At 44.6% G+C, this 17,667-nt stretch overlaps 1 protein-coding gene across 1 annotated transcript; it reads right to left on the bottom strand.

The window, feature by feature from the left end:
* Window positions 1-490: 490 nt before the first annotated feature.
* Window positions 491-17,279, bottom strand: LOC128331004 (vomeronasal type-2 receptor 26-like). Its single transcript, XM_053264371.1, has 5 exons — window positions 16,992-17,279; window positions 12,750-13,490; window positions 6,415-6,642; window positions 4,387-4,513; window positions 491-1,392 (listed from the first exon to the last, which is right to left on the bottom strand). The coding sequence occupies exons 1-5, from the start codon at window positions 17,277-17,279 to the stop codon at window positions 491-493; spliced, it is 2,286 nt and encodes a 761-aa protein (XP_053120346.1).
* Between the last annotated feature and the right edge of the window lie 388 nt (window positions 17,280-17,667).

The raw sequence follows: 17,667 nt of genomic DNA, 5'->3' as shown, positions 1-17,667 counted from the left end.
ATTGTTCAGCCATGTCCCCCCAGCAGCCAAGAACTGTGCTTGCCCAGGAACACCTTTCCTGTCCACTCCCAGTGAGAGGATTTCAGTATGGAGGTGATGTGGTAACTTCCCATCACAGCTTTCTGCATCTTTCTTTGATAAAGCAGTTAGTGTTCCTCAAGATAAACTTGCCAGAGCTGAGATATTTCAAATTGCCAACTGAGTGAGCTTCTTTATGCAAACTACTGCAGGTTCTCCAAGGCTTCAGGCAGGAGTCTTTTCTTGCTCATACTGGAGATACCAGGGATTGAGCCAGAGACCTTCTGCACACAAAGCAGATGTTCTAACACTGTAGACATTGGCAACAAACACAGGAGGGATGCTGTGCTGGGGCTAAATAGGGGCAGTTGCTCTCCATCTGATAAATGTAAGTACATTGCCACTTCTTAAGGTCTTTCTTTCTTTAGTTAACAGGGTTGGGAAGCTGGAATCTACAAAGAGAAAAATATCTTCAGACATTTTTCCTGATGAGGTGTTCCTTATTGTTCAGCTCAGGCCTCAGAACAATAATATAGCATTTGGGGAAAAAGATGAATCCCAACAACCCAGCACTGGAGGCCAAGATGGAGAAGATCTCCACAGCCACTGTGAATTTCCCCTTGGCGCTCAAGTAGGTTGGAACAAATGACAACCATACACTGCAGAAGACCAACATGCTGAAAGTGATCAACTTGGCTTCATTGAAGCTGTCAGGTAACTTCCTGGAGAAGAAAGCCACAGTGAAGCTGGCAATGGCCAGGAAGCCCATGTAGCCCAGGACACAGTAAAACATGATAGATGATGTCTCATTACATTGCAGTACAATTTCACCAGTTACTGAATGCATGTCAGCATCAGGGAATGGAGGAGATGTTAGAAGCCAGAAGAAACAAATGGCTGCTTGCACAATGGAGCAGGAAAGAACAATGGAATTAGCCAGTTTTTTCCCCACCCACTTCCTTATTCTGGAGCCTGGCTGGGTGGCAACAAAAGCTAGAAAAACGGTGATGGTTTTTGCCAACACAGAAGAAACAGCCATGGAGAAGATGATACCAAATGTGGTTTGTCGGAGGAGACATGTCACCTTCTGAGGTCGGCCAATAAAAAGCAATGGGCAAAGGAAGCAGAGCAGGAGGGAGAGGAGAAGAGTATAAGTGAGATTCCAGTTATTGGCTTTGACGATGGGAGTGTCGTGGTGCTTAATAAATGTCCCAAGCACAAGAATAGTGACTAAAATAAATGAAAGGGCAGCAACCGTTAAACCCATCCCCAAAGGTTCATTGTAAGATAAGAAGGTTACAACTTTGGGAATGCATGAATCCCGACCCTTATTTGGATAATGATCATCTTCACACTGAGAGCAGTCAGCCATGTCTGGAAAAGATAAATCATAGATTCAGTAATACAAAAGGGCCACATCGTTCTTGACTTTCAGAATCTGCTATTTTGGCAAAGTGAATACAATAATGAATAAACGTGAAACATGTACTTAAAACCATGGCTTCTACATAGTTAAGCTATCTAATATTAATGTCATGATCCAGCAGTCTACGTGGAACATGATAATGATGATCACATTTGATGACTACTTCAGGGAACAGTTACATTTTACAAACGATAAGGGTATGCCATTTGAAACATCAGTCTATTTTGTGTTCATGCTATCATTTTTCCCCCAAAACAAGAATTCCCACTTCTGCTTTATAAAGCACTTCTGCATTTTAAAGGAGAAGAAACTGGAACCATACAGGAGAAGAAATGGGGGCCATGAACACAAGCATGCAATCATCACAGAATATTTCGGGGACTCCAGCAAATTCCACTTAAACTCTGTACAATCTTTGTGACACCATATCATTTTTTTTTATTACTGAGAACGTGCTATTTAAATGATTTTGTAGACAATTTGCATAGTTTCAGCCCTTAGACTACATCCAGGAAAGTGCCTTTTGAATAACCCCTTGGGACCCAATTGATTGTGATTTTTCTATTGATCCCCCAAGCTTGGTTTTAATAGGCATAAAGATACATCTTTAGTGCTAAAGGTTTCTGTGCAGTAGTGCTTGCCCAGTGCTCTGCCCATAATAAATAGGACAGTTGACTCACCTCTCTTCCCCTCCAGCTGCCCCAATGCTGCTCCAATGGCCAATCAATCTCTTCAGGGCTGCAGGACCGTGCTCCAGCACTGGACCAGTGTAACTGTGGCCTCCTTGCCCTCACCAGTCTGCTCTTCCAACTCCCCTGCTCCTGGAGCTCAACCACCACCCACTATCACCGCTCCTGCTCTCTGCTTCTTTCTGTGTGGGCCCCTCACTCCTTCCAGCCAACACTTCGCCCCAGCTCCAGAAAGCTGGCATTCCCTGCAAGACTTCAAACATGTGCAGAGGCCATAGGAACAAAGGAACATAGGAAGCTGCAATATACTGAGTCAGACCATTGGTCCATCTAGCTCAGTATTGTCTACACAGACTGACAGTGGCTTCTCCAAGGCTGCAGAAAAGAATCTCTCTCGGCCCTATCTTGGAGAAGCCAGAGAGGGAACTTGGAACCTAGATGCTCTTCCCAGAGTGGCTCCATCCCCTAAGGGGAATATCTTGTAGTGCTCACACGTATAGTCTCCCATTCATATGCAACCAGGGCAGACCGTGCTTAGCTACAGGGACAAGCCATGCTTGCTACCACAAGACCAGCTCTACTCCCATGAGGTGTACCCCAAACCACAACTCACCCCGGTCACCAGAACTGGTGCTGTGGTAGCTGGCAGGGAATGCCAGTTTGCCAAGGCCAGGAGCTGGGGCAAGAAGCATGCCAGAATGGGTCAGGTGTGTATGTTTGCATGTCTGTGTGCTTGTGCATTGCATAATTGTATTGTATTGCGTATGTGTATGTGCCTTTGTGTGTGTGCTTGTATGTTTGTTTTTGTGTTTGTGTCTGTGCATGTGTTTGCCTGTGCCTCTGTGTGTGTGCCTGTGTGTGTGCCTGTTTGTATGCTTGCGTGTGTGTATGGAAATGGCTATGTCACTTGTGTACAGTTTTTACACTATTTTACTGATAACACCTTCCTGAATGAAATTAAATCAAGCAGGAGAAATGTGAGGTTTATGGGAAATTTCTGGAAGTTTTGGACACAATTGTTAAGGCATTAGTTCTTCTTTAATTATCATTGTTGCTTCTTTGTGGGGTGGTGGGTTTTTGTTTGTTTGTTTGTTTTGGTAAGAAAAAGAGGGGAAATGAAGTACAGAGTTAAAGTGAACACAAATTACCTGCTGCTTGTTGTGTCTTTATTCACTGCTGAATAATCATGAGGTGAGATCACTCAGTCATGATTATTGAATCCACTAATTTCATTTACTTGCTTTTTCCCCCAGGCAGGGTGGGTGGGGAGTGTGACTTTATCTTAGGTGAAGGTTTTATAAAGCTTTTTGTGTTCAACAGCAGGAAGTTCTACCTTGTGATTTGTTTAAGCTCTTCTCCATAGCATCTCATCAGGTTTTCCTTTTTAAAATACCTGGAATTTCAGTAAACCAAAAACCTTTGGTTTAAAATGAGAATTAAGCTCCTTTACAAATGAGGCTCAATGCACCCAGAGTTGATGCTTAATCTTCAAGCTAAAGGCATGGGGCAGGAACAGGCTTGGAGAAAGAAAGCGGCCTCCATATCTTTAGAGGAGGCCACATCAGAGGCAGCAGATGCAGCAGAGAAGCATAGGAGGTAGGGGGGCAGAGGAGGGGGCTCCTACAACCCCCCGACAGCTTCCTGAATGACAGCCCATATCGGCTGCAGCCCAGTTTGGGCATGTACACACACACAGAGGCAATATTGGTGACATCCATTCATCACACAAGCCATTTGCATCACCATGCAAATAATGTGGTGACACATGGCCCGCACGCATGTGCGGCGATAATGAAAATGGCGTCCGTGTGTGCCATTAACCAGGTCACATTCAGCCCGGGCTACCATTCGGGAGGCCAGTGGGGGCCTCCCCTGCTTCTTCTCCACCTCTGCCATCTCCTCCTCTAGAGGTACGGACCCCGCTTCCTTTCCCCACTCACGCACGTGTGCCTTTAGCTCAAAGGTTAGGGATGCCACCTTTACTTGTAAAGAGGGTTCCTCAAGGATTCCCCTTTACAAATTTGCCATACTGGCCCGCAAATGGGTTTTTTGAACAAGAGCTGAGCCAGTTCGAAATCAGACCAGCACACCCCTTGGGTTGGGGGGACAGTCCAGTTCAAACATGGACTGCCAAACTGGTCCAGTTCAATTAGAACCTCAGTTTGACTGGAGCCAGATCACACACCCTAGAAGTATGTTCAGATGGAACTCAAGCTATTTTCAAAACGCATCTACTGTAAATGCAACTCTCACCATCTTGAGCAGATATTTTGCCCTCCGGACATGGAATGCAATCATAGCAGCAGAATTCTGCCCCCTCTTTCTTCCTCTTGCTAAAACCAGTATGGCAGGGGTCATTACACCAAGAAACAGGCTGTGCCTAATTGAGCAATGAAAGAATAGTAATCTTTGGAAGTATGGTCTTGGAATATTTAGGGGACAGCATAGTAGGCAATGATATGTTTCATTTTTCTAATGAGCAATCGATGGCTTTGGAATGTTTACCTGTGTGGTAAAAGTCTAAAGCAAAGTTGTCCATTGTCGTGAGGATTTCTTATACAACAGGTGATGCTGCAGACTTCTTTTTCATAGTATGCTATTCAGTAATCCACAAACCTTTAGTTTAAGATGAGAGTTAAGATACTTTACAATTTTACTTCTGCACTAAAAACCATGGAAATGGTACATTAAGGTGCCCATTTTAACTTCTTAACCATATAAGCTGTAACAATTTTGTACAGTCTCTTATATTATGCTGTCTTTCCGAATTAGACCCCATGCACCCACATTTCGCCTTTGTCTTTAAGATGAAAATAGGGCTAGGGAGGGATGAATCCAGCCAGACTTTCAACAGGCGAAGCTTCCCCAATCACTTCCTAGAGATGTCACTGACTAATTTCTACCTGATGCATCTCTATAAGGAACAGTTCTTCCCCAATATGTCACCTATATAGTAACTCTTGAGCCATAAAATCAACAGGTCACCAGACTTGGCACAATCTCTTCTACAGAAATACTGAATGGATTTCTGTCTGATATATCTCTAGAAGGCACAGTTCTTCAACCAAATGCTATGTGCTATAGTAAATGTCCTGGCAGAAATGCAAATCGTTTAGCAATTACACATATAATTCCAGGAAGCCTTTCTTTCTGCTAGCTCTGGTCTTCTAACAGTACAAAGCTTTCCTTGACCCTCAGTCTGTATTGAGAAGGGAGGCTAGACAACCACATTTACAAAGGGAAGCGCCATCATCTAAATTTGGCTTGGATTGACAGAAAATGTTGGTATTGTGTGTACTTAGGAAGTCTGTGACCAGGACAGAAGACAAGAAATGAAGCAAAAGATGTGATGATTGTCAGTGACTGGCCTGTAGGATGTACTTGATCACCTCCCAGGTTATATTTAGGTCAGTCACAGTGTGTCCTCATGGCTGAAATGCTAAGAACTGAGATGTTGAATTATGGATCCTAATTAGTGTGGGCTTTGAATTAAAGTGGAGTTTTCTTTGCTAATAGCTCACATTCTCAGTTAGTCATGCAGTCACACAGGGCACCATGCTTGGGATGTGGAGGGGGGGCATCCTATGTATCCAATAGGAGTAGGAAGTTAGGAACATAGGAAGCTGCCATATACTGAGTCAGACCATTGGTCCATCTAGCTCAGTATTGTCTACCAGTACCTAGACTTTCAGCAGCTTCTCCAAGGTTGCAGGCAGGAATCTCTCTCAGCCCTAACTTGGAGATACCAGAGAGGGAACTTGGAACCTAGATGCTCTTCCCAGAGCAGCTCCATCCCCTAAGGGAATATCTTACAGTGCTCACATGTAGTCTCCCATTCAAACACATCCAGGGCAGACCCTACTTAGCTAAGGAACAAAGTCATGCTTGCTACCACAAGACCAGCTCTCCTCTCCTAAGACCAGTACCCCACTAATCATCTGTAAAATATCATGACTCCACATGAAGATTAAAAAACTTTTGAAAGCTCATCTGTATTATCATGCATTCTGTTCATGATGTTTTAAAGGTTTATTATTGTAATGTATTTTTACAGAATTTTTGGTATTCGTTTTTTTGTTGTTGTTAAATTGTGAAATTCCATATTATATAGCGTGGTATAAAAATACAATGAAAAAATAAAAATAATATAATATAAATAGGTACGAGGGTTCAAAGCTATAAACCTACCCATGGATCTTGGCACAGAACATGACTTCATCTAACACGTGTCCCTTTTCCAGTACCAGGACACATTCCAAAGTAACTGCATTCTAGTCCTACCTGGTGAAAGCCCCTGGGCCATACAAGGGCATCCCTGTTAATGGTGAGGATTTCTTCTTTTGGAGCTTGGGGATCCATCCTTCCAACTTTCACTCTGAAGAAAGACTGGTTTGGAAATACCATCCAGTTGATAACATCAAATTCAGTTATGATTACCCCATGCTGATCAAAGGAAACTGTGTCCCCAGCACTGTTGTTAAATGATAGCTGCTTCAGGAAGTGATTAACCTAGATTGAAAAAGAAAATAAAAGTCCTTAACAAGAAGGAACAACTGGCCAATAGGTAGTTGAATCATTCATAGGACTGACTGACTCACTGATTGACATGAACGTTCACGAAAGACACAGATGTGCCATTTTTGCAGGTAGGTTCCAGTCCTCACCCAGACTACAAAAACAATCCAAACCCCATTAATTCCTACAGAATTAATCTTACAAAATTCTTATTTTGCTCTGCCCCCACCACACCTCAGAACTGCAGTCACCAGCACAAGTTTTACAAAGTGCAAGCCCTTTACTAGTGTGTGTATATGTTTGTGTGTATGTACATACACATACTGTACATGTTAGGGATGTGCAAACAGGTTTCTACGTCGAACGTTTTTGAGGTCGAACCAGTTTGTTTCAACCATTTGGAGTCAAACTGAACCATCCCCTGTTCGGTCCAACCCTGGACTGAACACTCCCTGACTGTTTGTGGGGTTCGCGGACACTTTTAAATAAATAAATGAATTTTTTTAAACAAAAAAAATTTAAATTACTTACTCCCTCCGGGGGAGCTGTTGGGGGGGGGGTATTCCCCAGAGATTCCCCCACCACCTGCAGGCCTCCCTTGATGTCCATACCTGTCGTCCGATCCAGGCCATGCAGAGGCCAATTGCACAGGTGTGATGACCTCCAAAATGGCCGCTGTGCTGGAGGGGGAAGGCCTGAATGGGCTGAAGAGCTGGCCAGCCAGCCGGTATGGACATCAAGGGAGGACATCAAGCGGGAGAGGCAAAAATCCTTTGGGATTTTTGAATAAAAATTGATAGGCATTTAGTACACAATACACCTGATTTGACAATCATCGAGAAGAACCCAGTTCTGATCATTCATATTGCGATCCCAGGGGATAGATAAGTTGATGAAAAACAATGGGAGAAAATAAAAATACAGGGACCTTCAGATTAAAACTGAGCAGCTTTGGAAAAAGAAAACAATAGAAAACAAGGGCAGCAATAGTTATTTGTGTCCTTGGTACAGTACCAAAAGAACTTGAACACCATCTCAACACCTGGGGCATCAATAAAATTACAACACATCAACTACAGAAGGCCACACAACTTAGAACAGCATAAATACTATGACAATATCTTTTATTTATTTATTTTTAGTTATCTTAAACCCTTGGAAAAGGCCCGATAATTAAAGTGCCAAATCCAGTCAATAACATCTGGTAGACTGTTTGTAAATAGTATAATAATAATAATAATAATAATAATAATAATAATAATAATAATAATATAAATATAAATATAATGATGATGATGATGGTAATAATGATGATAATAATTGGTGTGTGTGTGTGTGTGTGTGTGTGTGTGTGTGTGTGTGTGTAGATGGCATGCAAGACACTTGCTCCATATCTGGTGTAGGTCAGCTGGTCCAGTGGCTGTAATCTGAATCACTCCTGTGTGAGTGTATCTGAGCCCCAGAAAGGGTTCAACCAATTAGCTTTAATGGACGTTTCAGCATTTTCAATAGTTCTACATTGGGGGCATATTTTTTTCACTGATGACACCATATTGATTAAAACAAATAATGACGCTCAGAGAACCCATACGAACCTGTTGGATCCTTACAAACTTTGCAGTCCCTGGACAGAGAGTTCTGCATTTTTATTTTTATTTTTGAGCTGAAGTGGGCAGCAGAGGCTGACATAATGCTCTAGAAAACTAGTTTCCCCTGCTAACTAGGCAAAGAGGCACCTTTTGAATGTGGTGATTCTCTTTATTTAGCAGCGAGATAAAAGCTCGCCTTATCCACCCCTAGCACAGTACTTGCAGTGACTGTTGCTGGTTTCCATCTTATGTTTCTGTTTTGATTGTGAGCCCTTTGTGCACAGGGAACCATCTTCTGACTCAGTACAAGGCAGCTTCTCATCCTATGACATCAATAATGCCGCTATGCAAATTTATGCTGAAGTGAGTCAAAAAATGATTCTTTGATTCCCCCCCCCCCATTCAAAACATTCTCAGGTTTTAGACCTGGGAGATCAGTGATGGACCACTGTATTGTTCTTCAATATTTAATAGAAAAATACGCTTGTACCAAGAAAACCCCATTATATGCAGCTTTCATTGATTTCCAGATGGCGTTTGATTCCATCTCAAGAGGTATCCTTTGGCCTAAATTACTTAACACGTCAATTGACAGGAGATTACTACTACTATTATATAGGCTTCATGAAAACTCAACTCTCTGCGTCCGCCTCAGCCCTGCTTGTCATCTCTCAAATAAGATTTCAATAAATAAGGGAGTCAGACAGGGCTGCATTTTAGTGCCATTTTTATTTAACTTTTATGTGAACAATTTAATCCAGCATCTACAACAAACAGATATTCATGTGCCCAAACTATCAGATAGACGCATACCAATCCTAATGTACGCTGATGACGCAGTGATTCTGTCTCAGAGTAGAATAGGCTTGAAGAAAGCCTTGGATGTGTTGGTTGGTTTTTGTAAAGAAGAACAGATAGTAATAAATTATACTAAAATGAAAATAGTTCGTTTTGGTAAGGGTAATCGAAGTTATAATTGGTCAATCGATGGTCACAAAATAGACCAGGTCAAACAATTTAAATATTTAGGGATGACCTTCAAGTCTAATGGCTTCAAGAATGCGCACATTAGTTCATTGGCCGAAGTGGCTAAGTGCAATAGTGCAGCAATAATGAGATTTTTCTGGTCTAAGGGGGGGAATTATATCCCGGCAGCAATAAAACTTTACAAAATCAAGGTGGTTCCCCAAATACTTTTATGGAGTCCAATTGGGGATGCATGCAAAATTTGGCAAACTAGAAAAAATCCAAACGGGTTTCTTGACGAAGCTATTTGGCGCCCCCAACTGTGTGTCCAACGCGGTGATCCGCTCAGAGGCGGGCATTCTCAAACTGGAGTCCAAGGCTTGGATGTTATCAATCAACTATTGGATAAAACTGCATCTTTCCCCAACAGGATTAATCCCCAAACTACTGGCAGCAGAGCCACAAGCATCCTGGTGCAAGGAAATAATGCACAAGCTTTCCTGCTGCGGATTATCTCCCGCTTTACTGTTGGAGGCTGGTGCGACTACAGCTCGCAAATTGGTGCAGCAAAGACTGGTCGATATAGAAATACAAAACGAGAGGGCTATTTTACCTCAATTTTACAAATCTGTACAGTTAAAGACAGACTTAAGCTCAGCTACCTACTTGTTTACGATTACTCAATGCAATAATAGATGGGCTTTCTCTAGGGTGAGGTTTAACACCTTCTCTTCAGCGCTTTTATACGGGAAGTATAACAAATTGCCCTATGAAAAGTGCATATGTCCTTGTGGCCAGGAGATCGAGTCAATGGCCCATATTTTATTAAAGTTTCCACTTTACCAGGATGCAAGGCAGCAATTAATCCATCCCTTGCTAAATAATTTGAAGGGGAAAACCGGGGATCTTCTTTTAAAGTACTTATTAGCCAATGAAGATTCAGTAATCTCCAGAACAGTTGCTAAGTACTGTTATGTGGCTTTTAAAATAAGAGTCTTAAACCCATGAGGGTATTCTTTAAAAAAACAAACCACTGCCATTTTTGATTTTGAGTTATTAATGACTGTACATTTCTCTTTTGGTCACTGACCGCAAATAAATAAAGCAAGCAACATTCCCTTTATGATACTATATAATAAAGGTGTGCAGTTGTGTCAGTCCAACAGTGCTTCATAGGGAGTCAGAGGATATCGTGCTTCCTGTCCCCAGATCCCACAAAGGGGTGTGCACAGACCCAAACCAGACCAGACAAGTGTGGTCCGGCACCCACTCAGTCTGGGGGAGGGGGTCCGCAAATGATTTTTTTAAAAAAATTAACTGACCATCCCCAGGGGGTTTCTCCAAGACAGCGGGGGTCCGCAGAAGTTCCCACTCCCCCTGCTGGCCTTCCCACCTTCAAAAATATCCCCATCCAGCTGCTTTTCAGCCCATTCAGGCCTTTCCCCTGTGCAATGGCCATCTCGGAGGCCACCGTGCCTGTGCAATACACAGGGTCATGCCCCATTGCTCTGGCATGGCAGCCTCCAAAATGGCCACAACACTGGTGAGGGAAAGGCCTGAACGGGCCAAAGAATGGCCAAATGGGGTCATTTTTGAAGGCAGGAAGGCTGGCTGGGGGAAGGGGAACGTCCGCAGACCCCCCCTCCCCAACACATACACTGCCTCAGAGAATCCCCCAGAGGGAGTACGTTTAAAAATAAAAATTAGAAACATTCATTTGTGGAACCCACCCCCCCCGGATGGGCCAGCAGGGGTCCGGTTCAGGGTTGAGCCTAACCAGGGGTGGTTCCTGCTCTGCCCTGAGCCTTTGAACCAAATCAGTTAGACTTTGAACTGGTTTGGTTTCGAACTTGTTTGCACATCACTAATCCCACAGTCCCACTTAAGGAAGGAAAAAGGTGGAGGAAGGCAGGGAAAGTGTGGTGGAAGGGAAGGGAATGTGGCATTGACAAGCCTGTGAGGGGAGCTACAGCAAAAATGTTGGACCCCCATAAAACTCCATGATGATGACGGGTTAATTCTGGTTCCACCTATCAGAGGTCCCTACTATCCTGAATGATTCCATTTCACAAGTTTCTGACACTATGCTTATCAGATCCAACTCTAGTGGAAAAAGAAGATCCTCCGATCTGCATATAAAACCAAGACCTTTTCATGCAGTCAGCTTCTTTGCTGTAAATGGCTTTGAGCATCAACCCCTTTCTCTTCTGTATGCCATGGCAAACAACCTTCATAAGGAAGCACCAATGCACCGAGAAGATCAAAAGAGTCCTCCTGGATCAGGTCAAAGACCCATCTAGTCTATCATAGGGCTTCACACAGTGGCCAACACAGTGCACCTGAGAAGACTGGAAGCATGGAAAAGAGGGCTAATACCCCTCCTGTTTCTGTTCCCTAGCCCCTGATGTTCAGGGTTGTGCTCCCTCTGATCCTGATGGAAATATACAGCTATAGACGCTAGTAGTCCCAGACAGCCCTATCCTCCATGGCTGTGCATGCACATGGACTATTGTTGTCCTGCAAATGTAGTGAGTCGGGGAAGCATTGGTGGTAGATTTGCCCAAAGCTTCAAAAGCAGCAGGTTCAGAGAGCACTGCCAAAGCAAACTAAATTAGAGCCGCCGGAAGAACAAAAACACGGGGGAGGCCGAGCAGAGGCCAAGAGCAGTGTGCACGGACCAGTAACAGGGAGCAGCACTCAGCTCTTACAGCCCTTTCATCACTTGCCTTGCTCAGCCACTTGGCATCACACGCTCTCTCTCGCGGTGACTCTGTGTAGGCTGGGGTGGGAGCATAGCAGCTCAGCTGTGAAGGAGGCATACCCCTGCAGAAGAGGGGTTTAGGTTGGCAGATGGGCCGCCGAAGTGGTTTGCAGCTGCTGCACAAGCAATTTTATTAAGCATTTTAAAAGAAGTGTTAAAAACAAAACATGCACACAAACATACACACAGAGAAAGGTGAGGTGGCTGCCGTCCACCTCTCACCCCACCCCTGTTGAAGAGAGATTGTGGGCGGGCAGGTGGCAGCTGCAGTGGGTCTTGCCTTGCCAGGAGAGCACATGGCCCAGCAAAGAAGAGAGATAGAGCAGGCGGGCTGATGGGGGCCCACAGTGGAGCTTGCTGATTTTGCTGGGCACAAACACATGGACAGGCCCATGCATGCATATGGCTGCACGCTAGCTGTGTGGTGCAGTGCAGGCCAGTGCTACTGCCATGGGGGCTGGGGGACATTTACAGGTCCTCCCTCCCTGCCTGGGTGAAGCAGCGCGGGCTGGTGCCAACACCAGCATGGGCTGGTGCCAACAACCCAGATATGCCAACACAGCATATCTGGGGTGGGGGATTTGGAGCCCTCCCCACCAGATGAGTACATGGCCACCCGCTGGTTGTGGTGGTGCAGTGCAGGCCACTGTGCCATCATGGAGGCTGGAGGGTCATGATCCAGGGAACATCTGAGCCTCCCTCACCCAGGGGAGGACCAGACCTTGGACCGGAGGTCTGTTCCTAAGAACGCCACTGACCCACCATTGCAAATATCAGGCTCTTACCTGCCATGGCTGCTCAGACCTCTCCCTTTTCCCTTCCATCGTTCTTCTGTGTTTTGATTTGTATAAATATGCAGCATGTAAAGCATGGGCCACAGCATAGACTGCATTGTAGATGCTGTAGCTGTGCCCAGTAATCTGTTTTTCAAAAAGCTCCTCAGGAAGGTCCTCCAGTTTTTCCTCACCGGTACAGTTATCTCCAGAAAGATTATACAGCACAGAGTTTGGGAATACACAATGGAATGCAGATGCCCAGAAGTCTCTGATGAAAAAATCTCCTTTAGTGCTGAGAGGACTTTTGCTTTGAATCAACTCTTGGAATCCTGGAAGTTCGTGGGAGTGAGCTGCAATCCCTATAGCTCCATGGAAGTCTTCTAAATGTCTATCCCAGCCCAGTTTGTTGCCATATGATTTTAATTCTGTCTGAGCTGTAAAAACCCACACGTTCCCCTTGGGATTTTCTTTTGCCTCTCTCGTAATTCCTGTGCCTAGTAACCAGACCAAAATAATCATGAAACGAGAATCTCCAAAGAAGAGAAATACATTAGCTGTGCTTTTAATAATATTATGATACAGTCTGGGTGCCCATATCTGAACTCCACCATGTTCATCAGCCATTCCTACAGTGTAGATTATTTCTGTGAGGGCAAAACAGATGCCACTCTGGGCAAATTCTGCAACCACAGCTTGCGTGATCCATTCTGAATTGATACCCCCTGCAGTTAATAATCCAACCCATGTCCACTTAAAAAAGAGAAATAATTGGATAATCCCCCTGAACTGATGAGCTTCATTTGGAATCATTTGGTAGAAGAAAAAGCTTTGTGTGTTATCCATCATCAATGGGGCAGAATTGTACAGGAGCTAAACAGATGAGAGACAGTTGTTAGAAAGATTTTCAAAATAAGATGATGTGTCTGCATGAACACATGTGAGCAGTCAGTGATACATTGCATTGCTCTGTAATTTCCTTTGTCTTTCAGGAGCTGCATGGGTGTGTGGGTGAGTACTGTTCAGTGTGTAAGTAAGCATATATCCCTCTAGGATGCACAGTTGTCTGTGTGGTATATTAACTTGCTCATTGTGCACCCACACAGCTCCTGAAGGACATAGGAACATAGGAAGCTGCCATATCCTGAGTCAGACCATAGGTCCATCTCACTCAGTATTGTCTACACAGACTGGCAGCGGCTTCTCCAAGGTTGCAGGCAGGAATCTCTCTCAGCCCTATCTTGGAGAAGCCAGGGAAGGAACTTGGAGCTAGGGATGTGCACAAAACCGGTTTGCCTGGTTCAGTTCGAATTCGAACCAGGTTTGAACCAGGAGGGGGTGGTTCAGTTTTGGTTTTGCTTGAAACTCCCCCGGTTCGGTTTGAATTTGAAATGTTTTGAACCGGTTTGAACTGGTTTGAACCAGTTCAGACATCCAAAAATTGGTAGGGTGGTAGCTGGCACCTAGGGGTACCGGCCACCCAAACCCCAAAGCAATCGGACACTCGTACGATTTTTAATGAATGTTTGAAAAAAAAAATTCTCATAGGGTATAATGGGACTCGAACCAGCCCATTATTCCTTATTGTGTAGCACCCATGTGTGCCAACAACCATGCAAACCCCGAAGCAATTGGACACCCCTATGATTTTTTATGAATATTTGAAATATTTTTAATTATTTTTCTCATAGGGTATAATGGGACACAAACCAGCCCATATCCCCTATTGTGGAGCACATAGGGGCACAAAAGTGGGGTGGGTGGTAGACAACTAGGGGTGCCTACTATCCACAAAGTTCCAAGGCAATCAGACACTCCTCTGATTATTGGTGAATTTTAAAATTATTTTGGAATTCCTCATAGAGAATAATGAGGATTGCAGCAAATGTATAGCTTCACGTCGGGGAGAAAGGGGTGTCCTAGAGTGGAGTGTGGTGGGTGGTAGTTCCCAAGGTGGGCAAGGAAGCTATCAGAATTATTTGAAAGGAATGGGGCAAAGGGCTGATTTTTAAGTGATTTTTGAAGTTTATGGGACTTTATGGTTTTTCTCCATAAAGAAACATGGAGGTGTCAGCAAATGTATAGCTTCACGTCAGGGGGAAAGGGGTGTCCAAGAGCAGAGTGTGGTGGCTGGTAGTGCCCACGGGGGCCAGGTAGCTATCAGAATTATTTGAAAGGAATTGGGCAAAGGGCTGATTTTTAAGTGATTTTTGAAGTTTATGTGTCTTTAAGGTTAGGAGATGAGAGTGGATCCATGGTTTGTCATTGAAAATCTAATATGCTACCAAAGAATCTACACTCAGAACACTTCAGAAACAACAAAACCCAGTACCCCATGGGTTAGCAACCCATGGAGGTGGTTGGCACCCTCGCTCTGGGCCACCCCAGCACCCCCCAAGTGCAGTTATGGTGCTGCTGAAACCTTCATTCTTCCCTATGGAGAAAAACCCTAAAGCCACTTGTGGGGTGCTGCAAAGAGAGGTCCAGTTGGCGGAGACTAGAAACAGGGCTTTTTCAGTTGTGGCCCCTCAGCTCTGGAATGCCCTCCCTGTAGAGCTTTGCCATGCTCCAGTGTTTAAAAAACCCCAACTAAAAACACATCTTTTAAAAGAGGCTTTTTAATGTTTCACCAATTGCTTATAGCTGGTACATAGGAACATAGGAAACTGCCATATACTGAGTCAGACCATTGGTCTATCTAGCTCAGTATTGTCTTCACAGACTGGCAGCGGCTTCTCCAAGGTTGCAGGCAGGAATCTCTCTCAGCCCTATCTTGGAGAAGCCAGGGACGGAACTTGGAACCTTCTGCTCTTCCCAGAGCGGCTCCATCCCTTGAGGGGAATATCTTATAGTGCTCACACTTCTAGTCTCCCTTTCATATGCAACCAGGGTGGAACCTGCTTAGCTAAGGGGACAAGTCAAGCTTGCTACCACAAGACCAGCTCTCCTCTCTAGTACAATCCTAAAGTTTATTCATCTTAATTTGAGTCATTTGACTGCTTCCTAAATATATGTCTAAGTAGTAGGGGGTCCAGAAGGGAACAAGACACTTCTGCTCTCATCCAACAATGTAGAGATTTATCATTATTCTGAACTTTACAGGAATTGAAGGACATGAATAACATTAAGCACATATGGAATATCAAAATAATTCTTCAAACTATTGCTGCTCAAGCTGCTGCAGTACTGGCTTGCATAAGGCACAGCACTTCACTGACTGAAGGGTGGGGCACTCACACAGGTTCAATGAGTTTGCAAAGCCCATGCATGCTGCTAGCAAATGCAACAAGCATCCTAAGCATTGCATCTGTGCTGTGGGATGCCTCTCCCATCAGCATGGCACTAAATGGTATATAGGACACTATCCTGGCTCAAATGTTTTTCAACATCAATGAATTTAGCCTGGAATTATTTCACAGAATATAACAAGTCTTGTCTTATTACATAAAAATCTTAAAACTCAACACCACAAATACACGTCTGGAAAGTAGGCGTGTGTCCGAACCGGTCCGGCGGCCATTCTATAGAATGGCCGAACTGCCGGACCGGTTCTGCCCTGGTTGGTCCGGGTCCGGGTGGGGGGGTATTGCTTTAAGGGCAGGGGGGGCTTGTTTACCCCTCCCGCACCTCTTTGCCCCCGCCAGTGGCCGTAATCTACTGTAAAATTGGGGCGCTGGAAACCAGCCGCCCCAGCCGCTGCCGCTTCCGCCGCCCCCCCGCGAGCAAATTAGAGGAAAAAAAGGCTACTGCCTACAAGGAAGGGCTACTGCCGCCCTGCCGCCCCCCCACCCGCCACCCGCCACCCCCCCACGAGTGCTCACCAAGTTAGAAGAATTTAGAGAGGAGCTCGCGAACAGAGCTCCTCTCTTATCGAAGCCTCCGGCCCAACTGGGGCCTTGGGCGCGTGCGCACGCGTGCTAGAGCTCTTTATCCACTAGAGCTTTTGCTGGAGGCCCGGTCTACCCTTCCTTGTAGGCAGTAGCCTTTTTTCCCTCTAATTTGCTCGCGGGGGGGGCGGAAGTGGCGGCGGCTGGGGCGGCTGGTTTCCAGCGCCCCAATTTTACAGTAGATTACGGCCACTGGCGGGGGCAAAGAGGCGCGGGAGGGGTAAACAAGCCCTCCCCGCCCTAAAAGATAGGCTCCTCTTTGGTGCTGGTCCGGACTGCTCCGGACCATGCACATCACTACTGGAAAGCAAAAGGGTGTTTAGGTGGCTTGTCAATGGTGTTTACTCCACATGTGCACAAATCCTACCTGTGGAAGTTTGTAGATGTTCAGAGCATCTGTTATCCCTTGACAGCTTGCAGAGTCAAGTCCTTCAATGATGGCAATTAGATTGTCCTGGGTTTCACACTTATAGTTTGGAAGAAATCTAGTTTTTGGAGAAATCAGATCCATTGCAGAGTGGAATGTCCATCTAGGATTCATATAGCTGTCATAGATCTGGAATCCCAAGGTGACATTGGGTAAGATCTGGGGGTTCTTATTTATTTCTTTGACAGCAAATTCCAAGGCAAGGATGTGCTGGTAGTTCTGAGTCATTACCCTGCAATAAGATTTGCATTTATTCTCAAAAGTTCATTCTGTATTTTGTAAAAGAATCGCAACTGGGCAGTGAATCCCTTTCATTATTAATCCAGTACAATCTGCATACAGATCTGCATCTACATATAGATATTTTATGTCAATACTTATTTTTTTCCACAAGACATTACACCTTGTAAATGTGTTGGCCTTGAACAGTTTACAGAATATGACATTTGCGTTAATATTTCAACAAGGAATGCATTTAGGGATGCATGCATCTTGAATAGTGAATGCCAAAGCTCCTGTGAATTTATGAGTTCTATCCTGTGGTGCACAGTCCAAACTCTTTTTCCATTTAGCAAGATGACTGGCACCTTGTGGTGGCATTTAAGGTGGTGGCAGA

Source organism: Hemicordylus capensis, chromosome 6, assembly GCF_027244095.1.
Source record: "Hemicordylus capensis ecotype Gifberg chromosome 6, rHemCap1.1.pri, whole genome shotgun sequence".
In the NCBI taxonomy this organism is placed as follows: Eukaryota; Metazoa; Chordata; class Lepidosauria; order Squamata; family Cordylidae; genus Hemicordylus; species Hemicordylus capensis.
This window is presented reverse-complemented; position numbering and strand designations above follow the sequence as displayed.

Coding starts and splice junctions, on each gene's coding strand:
- LOC128331004 (XM_053264371.1), bottom strand. CDS start 17,279: ATGACTCAGAACTACCAGCACATCCTTGCCTTGGAATTTGCTGTCAAA. Junction 13,491..16,991: donor ACATCTACAAACTTCCACAG/GTAGGATTTGTG, acceptor CTCTTTTTTAAG/TGGACATGGGTTGGATTATT. Junction 6,643..12,749: donor GGTCTGAGCAGCCATGGCAG/GTAAGAGCCTGA, acceptor TTTTCAATCTAG/GTTAATCACTTCCTGAAGCA.